This window comes from Centruroides sculpturatus, unplaced genomic scaffold, assembly GCF_000671375.1.
Source record: "Centruroides sculpturatus isolate CEXI.00-Female unplaced genomic scaffold, Cexi_2.0 scaffold541, whole genome shotgun sequence".
Lineage (NCBI taxonomy): Eukaryota > Metazoa > Arthropoda > Arachnida > Scorpiones > Buthidae > Centruroides > Centruroides sculpturatus.
Genome location: NW_019384809.1, coordinates 358058 through 380915, shown reverse-complemented (window position 1 = coordinate 380915; position 22858 = coordinate 358058). Strand labels below are relative to the sequence as shown.

Sequence of the window (22858 nt, the reverse complement as noted above, 5' to 3'; positions counted from 1 at the left end):
TAAAAACAAGAAAGGAATTTATGCATGCATATCTGTTACATAAAGTATTACTTAATATAGAGTTTTTATCAGTTACTGATAAAGTCTAAAATCAGACTTTTTGCTATCTTGCCTAGAGTAAGACAGCAAAACTCTTAGAATTTTTATTGATAAATCAGAACTATCCTGTTCAAATTGAGATGATTAGTAAAACTTCATACATAAAACAATCTTGTTTACGGATAGAGATTCCATGATGATGAATGAAATTATTCACTACAAAATTATTTGAAAATTAATCTGCAAAATCTTTAAAAATCATTAATAGAAATATATAAATCATATTTGGTTTTATATATTTCATTTATATACTTTTATATTCATTAAAATTTTAATTAATCTTATGGACACACATTTATATTTTTAAATTTGATATTTTAAAGAATTTTAATAGTAATTCTGCAAACAAGTTACTTGACTCAAAATGTAACTTTTAGCTAAAACAAAATTTTAATTTCTTGTGATTATTAAAATAACAAAAAATATCACAGGTTATCTTCATATCAGGCAGAAACATTCCAACTTACACCAAACAACCTACAAAAACTGACAGCCATTAAGTGAATATTCATTCATATTACTTCCATATTCCTTTTGGATATATTTTTGCCTGGTGAAGATCCTGTAATTACAAGAGATCTACCTGCAGAACGGAGAATACGGGAGAGGGCAGTACCAGCATGGGAAGAAAGGAAACGTTCTTGCATCTGTCTGTGACGAGCTTCCAATTCTCTTCTTAAAGCGTGAGCTTCGGCTGCTAAGTCAGGAGGGAGTAGAGCAAGAAGACTATCATCCATATCTGCCAAAACCTTTAGGAATTTATAGAATTAAAAATATATTCACTTTATTAAATCATGATGATAAAAACACTTGAGATTATTTACCTGTTGCCGTAATGCAGGTGGTAGAGTTTGAATAAAACCAGCAGGATCAACAGGTGTGTCTGGATTTGAATTTTGTGCTGCTAATCTTTGCTGTTCAGCTCTTTGTTGAGCTAATACCTGCAAGAATTTTCATTTTATTAAAACAATGAAAATTAGACCATACCAGAAAGTGTTCATATAGCAATAAAATTGGCAGAAATTATAAATAAATATATACAGTATGTTTTAAGTATATATAAAATTCATAAAATCAATAAATAATTATAAGAATGATGATAAACATACAAGTAGTAAAAAATAATATACGTATCAAATGTTTTAAAAAAGTTTCACTTCATAAATTACATATGTGAAAAAATTTAAAACTTAGTTTTATGTTACATGTTTAGTTTCTTAAACTTTAGTCAAATAGCCCACAAAACATCCTTGAAGATGTTAATTTATAATACTTGACTGCAAAAAGCAAGTCAATATCTTAAATACTAATGTACACACATGTAAGTTATTATCCAGTTAGTTTTCTTGACTTATATAAGCATTTCAAACATTGTGCACATATTTTTAAAAAAATTAATTTACCTCTTCTTGAATATTTGGTGGTAAGGCAGCTAAAAATTCTGGGTTCACTTCAGTAAAATTTCCCCCTTCAGTTGTTGCTTGGCTATTTGCAGCTTGTGCTCTCTGGCGTAATCTTTGTAGCCTTAGTTGTTCAGCTATAACCTCTTGTCGAATATTTTCAGGTAATGCAGCCAAGAATGAGGGATCAACACCTTCTGGAATTTCTACATCTAATTATAATAAATAAAATTAATAAGACATTAGTAAGGTTATACTACATTGTATATGAGTTAAATTTATAAATATTTAATTTAGCTATCTATTTTATTTTTTATTATACTATTTTTATGTTAACACATTAACTTTTTAGAACATTGTTATAATGTAGAATTAACAGCATTATTTTTTTAAAAAAATGACAAGTAATGACTATTTAATGTTAACATAAAATTTACAATTAAGACAATATATTAATCCACCAGAGATGCTAGAGATGATTATTTGTTAGAAATTTTCAATATTACATTGATTTCTTCAAGAGATATTCATTCTTGCATATTTGCCCATACTGACACATATATCAATTTTCACAATACTAAAATTTATACAGAAAGTAATTCCAAATAAAAATCTAAAGTGCAGTTATGTTTTGAGTGAAACTTTGAAAAACATAAAACTGAATTTAAAAAAAAAAACAGATTAAATCATTTCTTGGTAATCAAAATATTGTAATATTAAAATATTCATATACATTCAAGTATTAATAGTAAAACTTAATGTTACTCTTTCAACAAGTGCAAATATGTGCTTAAACTATATAAACACAAATACAAAAGGTTAATTTATACGTTAGTCTATTTTATAGAAATTTTCTAATTACAAAATAAAATATTACCTCCAAGAATATTTGAAAAATCAGATTCTGTTAAGACTGATGAAGGAGTGCCCATATTTTCATTTGTGGCTCTATTATCACAGGTTATCTTCATATCAGGCAGAAACATTCCAACTTACACCAAACAACCTACAAAAACTGACAGCCATTAAGTGAATATTCATTCATATNCTCAAAATGTAACTTTTAGCTAAAACAAAATTTTAATTTCTTGTGATTATTAAAATAACAAAAAATATCACAGGTTATCTTCATATCAGGCAGAAACATTCCAACTTACACCAAACAACCTACAAAAACTGACAGCCATTAAGTGAATATTCATTCATATTACTTCCATATTCCTTTTGGATATATTTTTGCCTGGTGAAGATCCTGTAATTACAAGAGATCTACCTGCAGAACGGAGAATACGGGAGAGGGCAGTACCAGCATGGGAAGAAAGGAAACGTTCTTGCATCTGTCTGTGACGAGCTTCCAATTCTCTTCTTAAAGCGTGAGCTTCGGCTGCTAAGTCAGGAGGGAGTAGAGCAAGAAGACTATCATCCATATCTGCCAAAACCTTTAGGAATTTATAGAATTAAAAATATATTCACTTTATTAAATCATGATGATAAAAACACTTGAGATTATTTACCTGTTGCCGTAATGCAGGTGGTAGAGTTTGAATAAAACCAGCAGGATCAACAGGTGTGTCTGGATTTGAATTTTGTGCTGCTAATCTTTGCTGTTCAGCTCTTTGTTGAGCTAATACCTGCAAGAATTTTCATTTTATTAAAACAATGAAAATTAGACCATACCAGAAAGTGTTCATATAGCAATAAAATTGGCAGAAATTATAAATAAATATATACAGTATGTTTTAAGTATATATAAAATTCATAAAATCAATAAATAATTATAAGAATGATGATAAACATACAAGTAGTAAAAAATAATATACGTATCAAATGTTTTAAAAAAGTTTCACTTCATAAATTACATATGTGAAAAAATTTAAAACTTAGTTTTATGTTACATGTTTAGTTTCTTAAACTTTAGTCAAATAGCCCACAAAACATCCTTGAAGATGTTAATTTATAATACTTGACTGCAAAAAGCAAGTCAATATCTTAAATACTAATGTACACACATGTAAGTTATTATCCAGTTAGTTTTCTTGACTTATATAAGCATTTCAAACATTGTGCACATATTTTTAAAAAAATTAATTTACCTCTTCTTGAATATTTGGTGGTAAGGCAGCTAAAAATTCTGGGTTCACTTCAGTAAAATTTCCCCCTTCAGTTGTTGCTTGGCTATTTGCAGCTTGTGCTCTCTGGCGTAATCTTTGTAGCCTTAGTTGTTCAGCTATAACCTCTTGTCGAATATTTTCAGGTAATGCAGCCAAGAATGAGGGATCAACACCTTCTGGAATTTCTACATCTAATTATAATAAATAAAATTAATAAGACATTAGTAAGGTTATACTACATTGTATATGAGTTAAATTTATAAATATTTAATTTAGCTATCTATTTTATTTTTTATTATACTATTTTTATGTTAACACATTAACTTTTTAGAACATTGTTATAATGTAGAATTAACAGCATTATTTTTTTAAAAAAATGACAAGTAATGACTATTTAATGTTAACATAAAATTTACAATTAAGACAATATATTAATCCACCAGAGATGCTAGAGATGATTATTTGTTAGAAATTTTCAATATTACATTGATTTCTTCAAGAGATATTCATTCTTGCATATTTGCCCATACTGACACATATATCAATTTTCACAATACTAAAATTTATACAGAAAGTAATTCCAAATAAAAATCTAAAGTGCAGTTATGTTTTGAGTGAAACTTTGAAAAACATAAAACTGAATTTAAAAAAAAAAACAGATTAAATCATTTCTTGGTAATCAAAATATTGTAATATTAAAATATTCATATACATTCAAGTATTAATAGTAAAACTTAATGTTACTCTTTCAACAAGTGCAAATATGTGCTTAAACTATATAAACACAAATACAAAAGGTTAATTTATACGTTAGTCTATTTTATAGAAATTTTCTAATTACAAAATAAAATATTACCTCCAAGAATATTTGAAAAATCAGATTCTGTTAAGACTGATGAAGGAGTGCCCATATTTTCATTTGTGGCTCTATTAATGATGGCACTAATAATAAATAAATAAATAAAAATATAATATAATTTATGTAATTTTTCAAGATCACTACTTTGATATTTATACTAATAAAACATTATAATAGTTAATTTAATTCATTAATTTATATAATATATAATACAATATAAACAAGCACATGAAATATTTTAGTTTGTAATCAGGGCATAATGATTTAAATTTATAAAATCAGAAAAGAGAGATACATATAGACAAAAAACAAATAATTTACATTAATTTGATTTTTATGACTAATAATTGAAAATTATCACCAAATTTAAAAATTAATTACAATTCCTAAACATTTTTAAATAAGTAAGTTTTAAAATTTCAATTAATATTTCTTAATGTTTGAAATTAAAGTTTCTTTCATATTTTTACTTTATACAGTACCTTCCAAATTATTAACCCCATGCAAAAAATTTATCATTTTGTTTTTGATGTAATAAATCAATATTAATGCAATTGTTGATAGAAGTATTTAAAATATTTATGTTAAGTACGTTTTTTGAAATAAAAATTTTTTGCATATAAAAATTCAGGATCAGTATAGGTAATTCCATCTGATTCCCTAACCAATTATGACATTGTTCCTTGACCTATTAAGGTCTCTGCATTTCCTCTTTCCATTATGCAATATTTGGCCAAATCTATTTAATCCCATTTTTCACACAATTATATACATTTTTTATTAAAAACACTTTATTCACTTCTTACAAAATAAAAAACTCGTGCATAAAATTGATTGCATAATTAGCCATATCATTTTTACATCATAGTTTCATAATTTTATTTAAATTATTAAATATTTATTATATTACATTATTAAAATTATTTAAATTAATTTGTAAATTTTATTTAAATAAGAAAAAGACATGCGCCATGTCATAAAACCAAATTTTCTTAAAATGAGGAGGCAGGAAATTCAAAATAATTTAAACAGTAAATCGCACACACTGAGGGGAGAAATCACTCAATGCATGATTTTTTGGTCCAGCATAGATCCATTCAAGGTCATTACATTTCTTCTCATTTCTCCCTGAAACTTACAATGGGAGCAGTGGAATTTTGGCAGAAAAACGGGCCATTGTCAATGGAGTTTTTAAAGACCCAACATTAACTCTAAGGGGCCAGCAAAATCCCATCACCACCTCCTTGCGGTGCCAGCCTGGAACATTGACCTTTGGGAAGAAGCTAATGATGAGGTCTCCAACGTCAGGCAGTGCAACATACCGGATGGAGTATTTTCAGTCATATCAACATGCAATGCCCGATCAACATTTAATGAATACTGTTAGGGCGTCCCCCGTAGGCAACACATGTTTATGCCCGAACGGCACGAACAGTCTGCAAGGGCTACCTGCCCCTGGATGTGGTGGGCTAAAAAAGATAGTCCAACCCCTACGAGTAGCCACCATCAACATTGGCACCCTCACCACCCAAAGCCAAGAGTTAGCATTTGCACTCAAAATGTTGCAAACAGACATTGCCTGCATTCAAAAGACAAAGTGGAAGGGCTCAAACGCTCGAAAAACGAGCGGTGACAGATTCAACTATTGTACAATGGTACAAACTCATACTGGAATGGCGTTGACATAGCAGTTAGTAAGTGGTTCCATGATAGCATCTCTGACCAGCTAATGTCCATGAAGATTGAAGCCAGCAAACTAACTATCCAAGTCATTTCCTGCTATGCCCCACAACAAGGCACCCTGAAAGATGAAAAGGACAAATTTTGGAGAAGCCTTGAAGCACACCTCCAGTTAGTTGGTGATGATGAATTCCTGATAATCGATAGTTATCTCAATGGCCATGTCGGTGCAACAAGAGAAAACTATGAGCGAGTGCATGGTGGGAGTGGATTCAGGAACCAGAACGCCGAGGGTGACAGAATCTTAGAGTGTGTTGAAGCTTTCAACTTGGCCATTGTCAACACCTTTTCAAAAAGTGAACCAGCCACCTAGTGACCTATGCCAGTGGTAGTCGAATGACCCAAATAGACTACTGCCTCATCAGAAGACAGGACCTAAAATTCGTGGTCAATGCCAAAGTAGTTCCATCAGATAACATTGCACCTCAGCACCACCGACTCCTCATAGACTTTCACCTTAAGCTCAAGCTCAGCAACACCTCAAAACCTGAAAAAACTAGACCTGAACGAATTAAGTGGCACCGCCTACCTGAACATAAAACTCTGTTCAAGGAAGCAGTTGGTCTGAGCATGGCCAACTTCAACAACAATCCTGAACATCAGTGTCCATCATCTGGTCCAGCCTCGTTCAACACATCCACATGACAGCCTCAACCATCCTAGGCAACACAAAACCTGAAAGGAGATACCTCGACAAATGTATTTGGTGGTGGAATGAAGAAGTGCAAGCAGCCATCAGAGAAAAGAAGGTGTTCAAGAGATGGAGGCAATCAGGTGCCGAAGACAAGTATGAGCGATACCGGAACCTCAAGTCCTCAGCAAAGAGCGTAGTTGCAGCAGCAAAGGCTGCCCACTACAACTGCCAGTATGAAGACCTTGACATGCCAGAAGGAGCAAATAAGATTTACCAGATTGCCAGTACTCGACATCATGCAACCCTAGATATACGCCATGTAAAGAACATCAAAAATGACCATGACCAGATACTCCATGACCTGTCAGCCATCCTCCAAAGGTGGAGTGAACACTTCTCAGCCATCTGCAATGAGGAGTTCCTACACCCTCCAATCCACCAAGCAGACCCAGTACTAGGATCAGTCCCCCTGATATCACCACAAGTTGGAAAGGCTCTCATGAAAATGAAAAATGGCAAAGCACCTGGACCAGATGATATACCCACTGAAGCATGGAAGCTTCTTGAAGGGCAAAAGGAAAAGGCCCTCGCAGCCCTCTTCAACAAGATAATTGAAGACAGAGAAGTGCCAACAATCTGGTCAACTAGCATCACAGTGCCAATTTGGAAGGTAAAGGCAATGTGGCAGACTGTACCAACTACCAACCGATCCCACTCCTGTGCCATACCATGAAGATATTTGAGCAAATACTCGACACTCGGCTTTGCCAGATTGTCAACCTGACTCCAAACCAATGTGGATTCATTGGGCTGTGGAACAACAGATGCAATACATGCTGCCTGACTACTTCACGAACGATACCGGGAGAACAAAACTCTCCATATAGCCTACATGGACTTGGAGAAAGAATTTAACTGTGTTCCACATGACCTTATCTGGCACTCGCTCAGAGTCCATAGTGTCCCAGAAGCCTACGTTCAATGGACCCAGCTCCTGTATACTGATGTGACCAGTGTGGTCATATGTCCAGTGGGAACCTTACCCCTGTTCAGCATTAAAACTGGTGTACACCAGGGATCAGTCCTCTCACCCCTCCTTTTCATCCTCTGCATGGACTGTACAACAGCCAATATTCAACATCCACACCCGTGGACGCTACTCTATGCAGATGACATCCTCCTTGCAGCAGAGTCGAGACAGGAGTTACAGGACCAAGTCCTCCAGTGGAACAACCACCTTGCTGGTGTTGGCTTCAGGCTCAACATCAAAAAGACAGAACACCTAGAGTATGGGGCCCAGACCAACGGGTCAATTAACATTGAGAGAGAAGACCTTAAGAAGCCCGCTCAGTTCATATACCTTGATTCACCCATCAGCAATGATGGTAAAACCTACCCTGGATGCAAAGGCACGAGTCAATGTAGCCTGGCTAAAGTGGCGGCAATGCACTGGTGTCCTCTGTGACCGCTGTATGCAGACCCGGCTGAAGGTGAAAGTCTACAAATCTGTCGTCCACCCAGTGGCCCTATACGGATCGGAATGCTGGCCATCAAGCACCCACCATGAACAAATTCTCCATACCATGGAAATGAATATGCTTTGGTGGTGCCTCAGCTTTACCGACTCAACCACATCCCGAATAAAGACATCCGAAAGATCATGAGAGTGGTCCCTATATCTGAAAAGATGCGGGAAGCAAGACTCAGATGGTATGGCCATGTCATGCATAGTGATGAACACTCAGTAGTGAAGATAGCATTACAACTCAGCCCACCTGGATGACGACCTGAGGGCGCCCCAAAATGAGGTGGATTGATCGACTGCAATATGACATGAGGAGGGTGAACATCACTCCAGTAGACACATTGGACCATATCAAATGGAGAAGGGCATGCAAAAAAGCAGACCCTGCATAGAAGCAGGACTTCAACGCTAGGAAGAAGAGATTAACTCTAAGGCAATATTTTGGTATATTTTTAAACTTCCAAACATCCATGGGCCATCTGAAGTTGAAGATTTGCAGTTAGAGAAAAGACATAACACAGATCATCAATCTGTCAAAATTGGCAGATTACTATCTCCACACACTACATGTGGCCAGCAGCAAAGAATACAACGAATAAAGTGAACTGCATGCAGGTAAAAAAAATTTGGAGCATTGCATGCAGGGACAAAATCACATTTAAGGCATGAATCCATCTCTTATTAGAGGAAGGATACAACGTAAATGAATAAAGTTTTGTTGGTTATTACATTCCAAGTCAATATCTATCAGTTCAGGTGGCAGCATACTCAAAGCATTTACATCATAGTTAACACACTCAGTTTTCTTACAATCTGCATCATAGTCTTAGTCATTTTGGGGTTTTTTGATTCCTTTTAAATTTTTCTTTCCAATGATATACATTTCTGTTCATATTTCCTTTGCAATTTCTTCAATATTATGAAATTGCACACTTATTGGCTTATAACTTTACAAATTCTATTTTATCTGTTGTTATTGCTAAATAATATTGTAGATCCTGTCATTTTAAACAAATCAACACCAATTTCAACATCCTCTCTCTTTGCAATCTAAAGTTATACACTGCTCAAATGCCGTGCAGCATTGCCATTTTCAGTGTTCGCACACAACCACAAAACCCCCTTCATAGTTGCCCACACAACAACACACCATTTTAAATATGAACATCCAACAAAATTTCCTCTATCCAACAAAAATCCACCAATATCCTCTATCCAACAAAATTTTAATCATTAGATCATCACTTATAGTTTATGAGATATAAGCATGACAAATCTTCCCATTCTTTTGGTCACTCCAGTTTTTGTAGACCCCTATACCAAACAGAATTTAAAGATTTATTCAAGTTGAAAAAAAGCAAGATTGACAGACAGATTCTGCAGTATTTATGGATTCCCTGACTTTCCCCAACATTTGATGCCATTCCCTGCTAAAAATCTTATTCCTTGATATCCCTGACTTTCAGGTCTGTATGGACCCTGAATATAATAAAATTTTAAAAATTGAAAATGAAAATTAGTATTTTGTATGGCCACTGGTAGTGCTTCTATATGACAAATACTTTCTATACTTTTTTAATTTTTGTTCTCGTGAATGAGTTATGGTACCATACCTCAAATAACAACCTCTATCAGTTCTTTTTTTGTACTAGAAAGTTGATTTTACTTACATTTATAGTGTTGCCATATAAAAAATTCATTAGTAGTGTTTGTGATATATTAAAGAATAAGAATAACATGAAAAATACACATTCCTTAAACATTATTTTGAAAAAAAAAAACATTAAAAGTATGATTTTAGTCAACTGATCTAATAATTTGGCAAGATACAAGATACTGTAATTCTTTTAGTGCAATTTTAAATATTTTCCAAATTTTGAAACTTAATATTAGCATTGTTTTATATCATTATAGCACTTATTCACTGAACTGTATGTATCAAATTTCAATTTTTTTGGGCAACTTTTTTTAATTTTGAAAATTATCAAAATTAATTAAATCTGTAATGTTAGATTCTGTCAGCTTCAAACTTTTCCAATATAAATACAGTAGAGCGTTGATTATCCGAAAGTCAATCATCCAAAAGAATTCCAGTCGGCAAATTTAAATTTTCGCCAGTGCTGTGGCGCTGCAATCTTTGGCTATGTCTTGGGCTACTCAAATATTTTACGTTTTTGATACTAAATTAACTTCTGAAGTATAATTTTTTGTTGTTTTTATATTTTTCAATATATTTATTTTGTTCGTACAAAATAAAAAAATAATTTTTAACAATACAATAGTCTTCGTTAGGCTTAACATCGACAAAAATTCAACGCGAAGTGACATGCAACTGAGAAAAATGTCAAGATGAGATTCAGTATATTAATACATTTTTTCATACATAATCAGTTATCCAAAACATCGATCTTCCGAACAACCCCAATCGATTCGGATAATCGACACTCTACTGTACATCAAAATATTTTAAGAAAACCTTAGTAATTTTTCTTAACTTTTAAAATTATTTGAAAATTAAAAAGGTATTGAAAATATAAAAATTGAAAGCCTTATTTTAAAGACAAAATATTTATTCTAATCAATATTCCTTAACAACAAGGTAAACTAAGCAAAATTTATATATTCCACTCTAATACTCTAATTTTAAACAACAAAGGAAAAAGTTCACAAACTAAACTAAGTTTATGATATATTGGAAATTTATTTATCATCAAATAATATCAAAATTTGAACAACTCCATATTCAACACAAGTATGTATATACAAATACTTGCATGCACATGTCCAAAATATGAAGTATTTAAGTAAATAAAACTCAAATTTTGTACTTGTATCTTATTTAGTTTTGAAAATATATTTAATAAAGTAAGTAATATTAATAAAAATTAAAGTTTTACTCTATTAAAGCTTCAGCTGCACAAGTCTGTCTATTTTCACTTTGTTCAATCATAGAATTTTCAATCTGAGGTAATGAAGATTGATCAGTACTTTCTTCATTTCCACCTAAGAATAAAATTATTATTATCTTTTATTCCTGTTAAGACAATGAAAAAATTATAAATATAACATGCAGATTTAAATAGATAAAAATCGAATAAATATAGAGCATAATAAACTTTTATCAATTTCTTAAAATCTTAATGAAAATATTTACACACATCAATAAATCATTTTTGTTTAAAAAGTTTAATGTTTACATACCAAAAATTGATTGAGTGAGTGAACTAGATACATACATTTGCATGCAAATTACAGTGGTGCCTCACATAATGTACTGTACTTAATCTGTTCCAGGTGCACGTCCGTTAAGTGAAAAGTCTGTTATACGAAACGCATTTTCTCATAGAAATACATGTTAAAACATATAATTCGTTCCGCAGCATAAAATAACCGTACTGTACCATGAAAAAAATGAAAATGGAGCAGTCACCAATTATGCCGGGTAGTCAGATGTTGTGAGGAAGAGGTGGAGAAACACTTTCTTTACACATTCATACAGATACAGACTTTTACATATTGCAGCAGGTCTCTTTTTATTGTTTTTTAATTGAAGTCCGATTCAGGAGAGGCTACCAGAGCATGCAGGGTCAACTCCTCTTGTTTCATCCTTTGTTATTTGGCAGCTGGCTTCTTGAAAAACATGTTCAAGGTGGTCTCTTTCTCTCTCTTCAATAACACCTGTTGGAAATGACAGGCAAGGGTGTCATTGTAAAGATCATTGATCCTGTTGGCCTCAGCTCTGTTTGGATAATGAGTGTTGATAAACTCCTGAACTTCTCCCCATTTGACAAGGAAGTTTTTGTCAACTTTCACTTCTGATGATTTCTTGCTTTGTTTCAATTGAAATCAGCTTTGTTTTTTTTGGAAGCCATGATTTGCACAAAACTTGAATAAATGTAAATACTCTGCACTGAGGTGATTTACATAATAAACAAGGAAGCAAGCCGAATCCCAACAGGAGCTCTGTACTTCAGATATACTAATAATATATTCTAATAATACTAATATATATTATAAAAATAGCAGATTGTCATTGGCAATGGCGAAACAGTGGAAACATCATTCGCACTTGTTCGCAGAAAGACCGTTGTTCGCAGCCAGTCCGTTGCTCAAGTCACGCAACAGCCAAACAGAAAATCCGTTATTTGCAGCGTCCATTATACAAGGCATCACTATATTACATTTAGAAGATTAATTCAATTATTTCACACAGAAGGCCAGTTTCTTGAGTTAAGTGACTGAGTCATAATCCATTTATGCAATATAAAGGAATTTGGAAAGGTATAGGTAACTCTACTCAAGGCCATCATTATGCTGTATTGGGGACTGATATCAAAATGATGGTTCTGAAAGTTTAACTGATAGCTAACTTATTATTTTGTATAAAAATAAGTTTATGTATGAAATTTTTATTCGTATAATTATAATTAATGAAATAAATTTTTAGAACTAACTAAATATATTAAACAAATCAATATTTGCATATTAAAAAAGATATATTTTAGAGGTGTAAAAAAAAAGGGATAATGTATATACATTAATAGGAGCACAGTACTAACATGTCGCTAACATATACAGTGGAAGCCCGGTTAACGAACTTTTATTTTGCAAAAATTTTGTCTCGGATAACAAACAAAATTCGGATAACGAACGTGGTGGTATTTTGTGTCAAATTTTTGTTGGTGTTAGGCATGCGCGAGTTAAGTTGTGCGTAACATTGCTTTTCCGAATGTTTGTGCTATACTTCTTTTTTCAGTTTTGTGATTTATATATTTAATCAATATGGCATCAAAGAAAGAAAAAGTCATAGTGGCATTAGAAAATGACAACACAATATAAACGACAATGCGCTATCGCTTTTGAGAAAAATTTTGATTAAAAGAGTAAGACAATCAACTTTAGATCAATTTCTTGTTCCTTATGCAAAGAGTTTGTTTCTTTGTTAAGTTATGACAACGCAACACTTGGGCGATCTGACTAGGGGGAATGCCTTTTGGGAGGTGTTTTTAAGGGAAACTGGCCCCTATTTAGGGGTTACAGACGTGGAGAAATCCCAGAAAACTCCACGTGACCAGCCCGTCTGAGTGAGGTGTGAACCCATGAACGAACTCCCTGTGTTCAAGGTACGAAGACCACTTAGCTGGTGGGTTTTTTTACCAAGACTTCGACTCGAAGAATCTTCCAACGAAGTGCTACCCATTATTTTTTTTGGAGGGAATTCTCTTTCTAAGCATTAAGGTTCGTATATCTCCACTTTTCTGCCAGCAACTACAACAAACAAAGGTATGTACAGTGCTATTTTATTAAACAAAGTATACATGTTTGTTACTGTAATGATAGATACTACGTTTTCCTACATTTTCATCAAAGAAAATTACTGTATATTACAAATAAAATGACAAAAATTTCGGAGACTAGAACGAATTAATTGCATTTGCATTAATTTCTATGGGAAAAATTGCTTTGGTTAACGAACAATTCAGTTAACAAACGGAGTCGCGGAACAGATTAAGTTCATTAACCAGGTTTTCACTGTACATGATATATTTAGTAATAAATTCCTTTTATGTTTCATTGTGGATTAAGTTTTCATTACAGTGAAATAATTGTAAGGACCTTTAGAAATCAGTAGCTAGATGGGATTATCCATAAATTATGTAATGTTATTATGTACTGTACAATCCTACCATTTGCAAAACATCGACAACTGACTTCCTTAATTGTACTAAGGAATAATGCACAGCACATAATACTGAAGAGCACATTATTAATTCTGTGTATAACATACAAAGGTGTGATAAATAATACAATTTACCATGAAATACTTCCAAAACAGAAATGACTAACACTTCAATTTACTTGCTTATCCACCCAACTATATCTACATTATGTAATTTATGAACAGCCCTAAGTTTATAAAACACACAATAATTTTAAAGTAATTGCATTAATTGTCTATATGTAGGATAGATACTTGAAATTAATATAATGTAACAATTTTAATTTATAAAATTAAATAAGCAAAGTTTAAAAAGCAATATAGAACTACACCACAAAGAAACCAGATAAGCCAGCATTATTATTGTAATAAAAATCATAACTAATGATTTTAATAAAAAGTTATAAATTTAATAATAATGGTGAAGTCACTTCTAGTAGATTCTGTAAAAAATTTTATAATTTTGGAGCTATTTAACTACATATACTCATGTATCAGATGATTATAAAGATAAAGTGTTTTCTTCTGTGCCAGTCAGTTGTCAGTGATTAGAAATTTTAGATTTGTTTATTGTAAGCATTGAAGTTTATTAAAAATTATTCTTCTATTAGATTCTTTTAATTATAAAAAGACAAATACAGGAAAATAGATAAACTCTTGACTCAATTTCTTGTGCAAGAAGTTTTTTGAATAAATCAATGTCAGATATTGGAATATATACAGCTAGTTGTTTGTAAAATTAGAGAAGTAGAGAAGAGATTCCATATTAATAGCATATACACTTGTTTAAAGGATATCTGAGCATTACTGTGTTCTGGAACACATGTTTCATTTGCAAAGCACTCAACCTATTAAAGCATTAATCTATCAAATAAATTTTGATATTTTTAAATTTAGTAAAATAAAATTCTTTATATACCTCCAGGAAACACTGGAATTTGTCCTTCTCTTTCAATATTAGCCAATTCAGCATCCATATGTAATGCATCATCCTGTTCAGTGCTAGCACCTACTGTATCTTGATTTTCAGATATTGGTGCTTCTGAAGTGCATGCTATTTCATTTGTTTCACTAGCAAGTGATGCTACAAAAGTTGGTTCACTTGTATCCATTGGTGAAGGTACAGCTGAATTACCAAGACTGTCTTGTTGAACTGATGAAGGAACAGGTATTCCTAAAGCACTACTGCTAGTGAATGTACCATCCTGCCATCTTTAGATAGATGATTAAATGATTATTATGAAAAATTTAATTAAAATGAAATTATTAATGAGTCAACAAACCTTCCAGTAAATGGTGTCACAGAAGTTGATAATGTCATTCCATGATTTGCAGTTGTCACACCCATCATGAAATTTATGGCTACATACAAGAAAAAATTTACAAAAGAGAAAAATGAAAATGTTTATAATAATTTAAATTATTTTAAATTTTTAGGTAAAACATATGTTTTCAAGCTTTAATAAACATCTTAAGACATTAAAAATAGCAAAAATAATATTTAAAATTTGAGAAATTAGGTAAAAATAAATTTCTGGATAAAACAATTTCTTGCCATCAAAACACTAATTAAATGAAAAGCAAAAAGATATTACAGGAACAACAACAGATAATTACAAAAATTAAAAAATGTGTAGCTTATGTATACACAAAGGTTTTGCAAATATAATTATACAACTGAAAATATAAATTATATATACACTTACGTTTTCAACTGTATATTTATATTTGTAAAAACCTTTGATAACAGAATATAAGAGAAATTATACTGAAAATTATTAATGTACAATTTGAAAATTCAAAAATAATAGCAGAAAATTTCAAAAAGTTAATTTTAATGTATTTTAAATAAATTTAGTTATTGGACAAAATTTCAATTATCTGAATTATTGTGAACAGAAGACACCTCAGATAATGGGAAAATGTTTGGTAAATTATATAATAAACTTCATTCTGATGTATTAATATGTACAAATTCATTTCAAAATTTATAGAGCTCTTGCCAAGTATTGAACATCAGCTAAGATTTGTAAATCAAACTGAACTATATTCAATTTCATAATTTTGTTGACAATTTATCCACAATTCATCTCAATACATAATCTAAGTCAAATAGATTTATACCAGTCAGCAACCTGTGGTTCTTGAGGTCCTCACTTTTAGCTCCTAAGGCTTTCACAATAATTTTATTTTCCTGTTTTCTGTCTCTTACCTTTGTGCAACTTTAAGTTGATATTTGTGAAGAACATTACTCTCATCTTATGGAAATTTAGTTTGAAACTATTTATATTACTAGTTTGCCTATCATTACCATATGTTGTTTTAGTATCTAGTATATGTGGAATTTATATTCTTATTAAATCCTGAAAGTTGTCTCACTGCCTTTGATGGTTGAACTCCCACATTTCATTTATTCCCTCCCATATCTCAGTTAAATTAGAAAAACAAAAATGTAATGTAAAATAATACAGAGCTAACTAATAATAATAATAATAAAAAGCATCTTAAAACTAGGCAAAGTGTGCTATTAATAAACTGATCAAATACAATATTCAGAGATCAATTTTGATATCTTATAGTTCATAAAATATTTAAATTTTTGAAATTTCAGGGATATCAAATACATTACCAGATTTTTCTGATAATATTTGATATCCCATTTTAACTATACCATTTTCTTCTACTGTAAAAATTTTGATAAATACTAATACTGTAAAAAAATGTTTCATACTAATAAGTGAATCAATAACACCAATGTAACTTTATTATATTAAATAATAACAACAATATATGTGGAAGATATAAAAAAAATCTTCCACATATATTCAGACCATACATAAATTTGACAAAAATTATTTACATTTATGTCAAATTTTCATTGAAGAAACTGACAATCTATAATAACTGAAGTTAATTTTTTAGAATCAATAATTTGAAGATGAAGAAATTTTAAATATATTTTTTTTAATTTCACATTACTAAAATCTACAATATAATGTGTTCTGCTTATTGTGATCATAGATAATATCAATCAAGATTGATGGAATCATCAAGTCTCAACAAAACCTATAAAATAGCAAAAACTGTCATCATTAATTGTAATTAGAAATGTGCTTTCGTTTACAATTTGCTTGATCTTTCAATCCTGATAAGTGACTATTGTAAAGATATGATATGATAAAGATATGAAGAATGTCAATACAAACAGAAGCTACATTTCTGATAGTCATGCTAAAAACATCACATAGCAAGTTTTTTTTATCATCATGAAGATAATCATAATGAAGAAACTAAAACAACTTGAAACCTGTAAAATAGATCTCTACATAATATATAAAAAGATCTACAAATTTTGATACTTCAAACGCATTAGAAATCATGTGAATTTCATCAACATGAAGATTTTAATAATGAGCTGATTCAAATTAATAAAAGTTAAATTCTTAAACTCAAAACTTAAAATTTCATTTTAAAACTATATTGCTCTTTTTTATTACACAAATTAAGGTAAAATTCGTATTTCAAGTTTTAAAAATGTTTTTTGCCCTATACTGGTAAAACCATTCTAACTGTTAAATGTTATCACTTGGATATTATCATTTCATCTTAGTTGTAAAATGATCACAATAAGCAGCATCCACTGTATTTTAAAATAAAACAAAATTACCTTCACTAACAACAGTAGATATTGAGCTGGTTGTCAGTGTAGGCATAACTGCAGGTGCAGTAGAAGCCATTGAAGGATTAGGAGTAGAAGTAATGGCTAAAGCAGGGCCAAGAACTTGTTCTACAATAGATGCTGCTAAACGTTCTGTATTTAATGATGTTCCAACTGAAAATAAAAATTATTTAAAAAGATTAAAACCCTGGATGATAAAAATTATAAATAAAATCACAATGTTCAGAACTAATTTATCAAAAACTGTCCTCAAGTGAAATAAAATTTTATTTTTTCTGGAAATTATTTTTGAGTTCATTTTTATTTATCAAATTTGGAAGTGAGAGTTAAGTGTACAAAATCTGCTAACTGAATGTAATAGAATTTCACTATTAAATTCAGATACTGTAATACCCCAAACTTACGCGATAGGTGGGACTGAGCGGTAACCGCATAAAAGTCGGGGTATAATTTCGCATATAAATACATACAAATAATTTTTAATTGGGGCCGGAGACTAAAGAAAATAATAATTTAGAAAAAAAATGTTTAATAAAATCTTAGATAATACATATGTATAACAAATTAGGCCTATATTATTTTACAATTTTTCACATTTACTTGATTATTACGCCATAATTTTAACATTGTTTCCGATAATACTGTGACATTTAGGAATGATGCTTGAATTTAAAGATTGAGCATTTTTCACAGCTTCGAGAATTTTTTCTTTGCCTTTTATAATTGTTCTGACCATCAATTCCGGTAGATCAAACTTCTTTGCCAATTCACAAATTTTCATTTTTGTATCGAAGTCTTAAATAATGGGTACGTTCGTAGTCAAACGAGTTAAACGTGTTAGTAACGAATCGTTCGAAAAGTCTAACAAAATAGGAATAACAATGACGTCATTCTCGTTTAACTCGTTCGACTTTACGAACATACCCAATGTTAACTTTACATTCCAAAGATAAAGTTTTTCTTTTCTTGTTTGATGCAGAAGAATTAGTTCTACTTTGTTTGGATGACATAGTAGTCTCTCTCAAGTCTCCGTAGATATAACGAACACAGAAATAAATAACACAAAATAAATTGTAGCTATGTGTGGATTCCACGCAACACATCCGAACATGTAAGCTGAACAATAGTGTGGGGGAGTGAGTAATCAAGAGTTGCGTGGCACTCAAACAAAAGACGAATTGATGAGATTTGAAAATCGCGTAACTCCGGGTTCACGTAAGTCGGGGTATTACTGTATTCTATTTTTGATTAATTTTGAAAGATTATTCTTGTAGGTTTCTAGAATGTGTGTATATTTTTTGTATCCATTTTGATCTGACTTTTAAAATTTACAATATTGTTGATATTGATGCAATGAATTATACAACAAAAGATGAAATAAAATATCCTGATACACTGGTAATCAAGAAAATTGATTACCAGTGTCTGAGAATCTCCACAACCGATATCAACTGATTACAACAGTTGATATTTTAATTAATAATTTTTGCAGCAATAAATAAATTACACCTAATTCTGTTTTTACACGATAGATTGGTTCATGGAAATTACACGTAAAAAAAACAATGTAAAAAAAATATATTTTATATAAGGAAAATTGAAAAATTGATTATGAACCTAAGAAATCAACAAAACTAATGAAATAAATTATATGAAACATCTCATTAAAATCTTATTTTTTTGCATGTTATCAAATTTTATTTCACACACATTTGCACATAAATAAAAATAAATTATAGGAACATTAATTTCATTTGAAAAATAAAACGTAAAGAGTTAATGAACATACTGTAAAAAATTAGGCATAATTTGTAATTATTATTCCTCACATTTAGAGCTTATAAAAAACAAGAGAAAAAAAATTATGATGTCATTTTCTATTTATGGAAAACAAGCCTCTGTAGTTTTTTGTTTCTATTACACAATGAAGTGCAGTATAATCGACACAAGGCTTTTCTTTACATCCTGCTTTTAATTCACTTTTATATTTGCCAAGACAAATTTCGGGCATTTGCGCCTCATCTATCAACTTTATTTTTTGATGTTACATATTTGTCTTAATGGGTATAAAAGTATGGCTTTTGCCTTTAAGTGTTTGCTAGTTTCTCTTTTTTGATCTTGAGCACTTAATGTCATTTAACATTTGCTTCCCTGCTTAACAGTGCGCTTGGAGAGTAAAATGCTGCTAGCGGATGTTGAGAAGGGAAGCAAACGTTAAATGACATTAAATGCTCAAGACCAAAAAAGAGAAACTAGCAAACACTTATAAGCAAAAGCCATACTTTTATACCCATTAAGACAAATATGTAACATCAAAAAATAAAAAAGCCGACAGATGAGGAGCAAATGCCCGAAATGCATCTTGGCAAATATAAAAATGGATTAAAAGCAAGACGTAAAGAAAAGCCTTGTGTTGATTATACTACACTTTATCATGTAACAGAAACAAAATAGAAAGAAAGACACGGTTTCAAAATAATAAGCCTCTGTAGATTTAACTCCTTTGTTGTTAAATAAAATTTTATTCATATTTATTTTCAGACATGGTGTTATTGTGATATTTGATGTGGAACAAACATCAGACCATGAGAAAATTGTCTATAATGTTAACAATTAAAATAAAACAGCAATAAGTTGCTCAACTTTCCTGGCAACATTTAAAATTTTTGTGGTGCCATCTGATATTGTATTTTATTAAAAACTTTTTATATTTTTCACTATTATAAAATGGCAAAGAGCTTAATTTGAGGGTAGGAATGGGTTTCATAAAAAAGTGCAAATGCTAATAATGAGTAAAATCGTCATTAAGTCTGACTACACTCGAGATACACACGATCCCCATTATCTCCCTACCTCCTCAACCTTTAACCACAAAAATTTAATAGCATCAATCCCTCTAATAGAGAAACTTCCCTGCAAAATTTCAGAAATTTTGGACAAAAATACAAAAAGTTATTAAGCTTCAAAGAAAATTTGAACATAAACAGAATTGTGCACCACCCCCACACACATACTAACATCTATACTGTGTACATACAAAAAATATTTGGGGGTAGTTTCTGTATTTCTCAATGTTACAAGGTGTCCCAAGTCCAAAACTGTAAAAATCGGGGGAGAGTCATTTTTTGCAGATTGCCATACTTTCCCTTTGTTATAACAGCCAGAAAAGTAAAAATAAAACACAGATTATGTTTCCTCATTTTTGTATCACTTGTCTTTTTCCTCCATGTGTAGTAATGTATGAAGCTTATTTGCTTGTGAGGAATAATATATAAAGTATGTGAAAATAAATGTAATGAAATAAAAGTTTTATTTAACAATGTAAGAGTTAAAACTATAAAGGCTTCTTTTCACTAAACAGGAAATGATATAAAACAAGAGAATAAAAATTGTGACAAGCTTTAAACATAAGAAATAATAGTTATAATAATGCAACTGATGCAATAAAATAATAAAGTTTCATATTAAAAAAATTCTGAAGGTTCAAACCTACATTGTCTAGCTCCAGTACCTAGCATCTTATTCACTTGGCTATCACCACCCTGGCACATGAACTTCCAAACATTTATAAGCTAAACACTGAATTTTTAGAAGCCCAATTTTTGGAAACGATTGAGAAGTGGGTCCTGCTATTTGGACAAGGAGCTGTTTGTGTTTAAGGGTATGTGCTTACGAAGTTTCATTCAAATGGGAAATCTGAATGTCTCACCCTCTCCTTGTTAGAAATAAGAATAATTTTTTAATAAATAATTCTGAATAACACATTTCATTAGAATGCTTAAACAGAATTTCACAGGCTCTGTCATGTCAAAATTTTTGTTTTAGTCTATTAAAAAAAATCAAAATGAATAAAAGTTATCCTAAAAAATCCCCAATCTGAAAACATTGAGTGGCATTGCACAAAACTATCTTCGGTTCTCAACATCACTTCCTACTTTTTTGCCTGAACTTGCTACATGACGTCATGAAATCACTAGATGTGTGGTGCAAAGGATTCCCATTGTATGGAAGCTCAACATTTTGCTGTTTTTCCTGAAGCGTGCTTCAATTTTATGCTAAATGTAAAAACAAGCAGACTAGGGTTTTTATTGCCAGTATTATATTTTTATTGCCACTTTGAAGTGCAATTAAGTAAAAATTTTGGGGTTATGCAATGCTAAACCTGCCTTTAAAACCATTAGAATATGCATTGTTTGTTTTAACAATTAATAAAAAGATTATTTACCAGGAGTTGTTCCTGCAACTACAGCTGGTGTTGTTGTTGTCGTAGTAGTTGTTACTGCAGCAGTTGTTGTTACTGTTGTTGTTGTGGTTGAAGGTGTTGCTGGAAGAACATTATTCATTCCAGAAATAGCATTAGTTTGATCAGTATCTGTTGCTATTGCTTGACCTGATTCTGTTATCTATAAAGATATTATGGATGAAATGTAACTATAAAATATATTTTAAACATTCAAAAATTGCAAAAAGTAAAAAAGCAATTCCTTATATATATCCGTAATATATATACAACTATATATGATTACGGACAGTAATAAATTTACTAATTAAAAAAAATAAGATATTACCTTACATGATATCATAAAATGTTTCTCACAAAAAGTAATTTGTATGATAAATTGAAATAAATACACAGTAAGACCCTGCTTAACATGGAGGATGTGTTCCTAGATGACAAAGTGCTAAATGAAACAGAGTTTTAATGTCCTGTAGCTTTCAAAGTACCAACCTGAGTCTTCCACACCAGACATGAAACAAAAAAGAGAAACTCTCCAATTTTGAAACAAATATATAAACATTTCCTTCTAACACATCAGGTGGTAGCACAATGTCCATTGTCAAAATTGCAGCTATACAGCAGAAGGCATTTCCAATGACTATCTTTCAGCAGGATGGGTCGCCACTTCATTAACATATTGAGATGCATTGATACCAGAATGCAGAATACCCACACCACTGGATTGGGTGCTGCAGTAACAATGACTTAGTGCTGTACAGAAGTTTCTCATATATCATATCATATATATATATATATATATATATCAATTTTTTGCCAGGGCATGTAAAAGACAGTTTACAAGTTGCCATTAAC

General features: G+C 31.1%; 1 protein-coding gene across 1 annotated transcript in view; it reads right to left on the bottom strand.

Moving 5' to 3' along the window:
- Positions 1-22858, bottom strand: part of LOC111629756 (E3 ubiquitin-protein ligase HUWE1-like) — a 111868-nt gene that overhangs the window by 29722 nt on the left and 59288 nt on the right. Inside the window, exons 23-31 of the mRNA XM_023373665.1 lie at positions 21992-22169; positions 17755-17919; positions 15371-15449; positions 15007-15299; positions 11266-11371; positions 4467-4552; positions 3593-3801; positions 3014-3130; positions 2773-2938 (exon numbers count right to left, since the gene is read on the bottom strand). Of these exons, the coding sequence (XP_023229433.1) occupies positions 2773-2938; positions 3014-3130; positions 3593-3801; positions 4467-4552; positions 11266-11371; positions 15007-15299; positions 15371-15449; positions 17755-17919; positions 21992-22169 (1399 nt within the window). The remainder of the gene's footprint in view (positions 1-2772; positions 2939-3013; positions 3131-3592; positions 3802-4466; positions 4553-11265; positions 11372-15006; positions 15300-15370; positions 15450-17754; positions 17920-21991; positions 22170-22858) is intronic.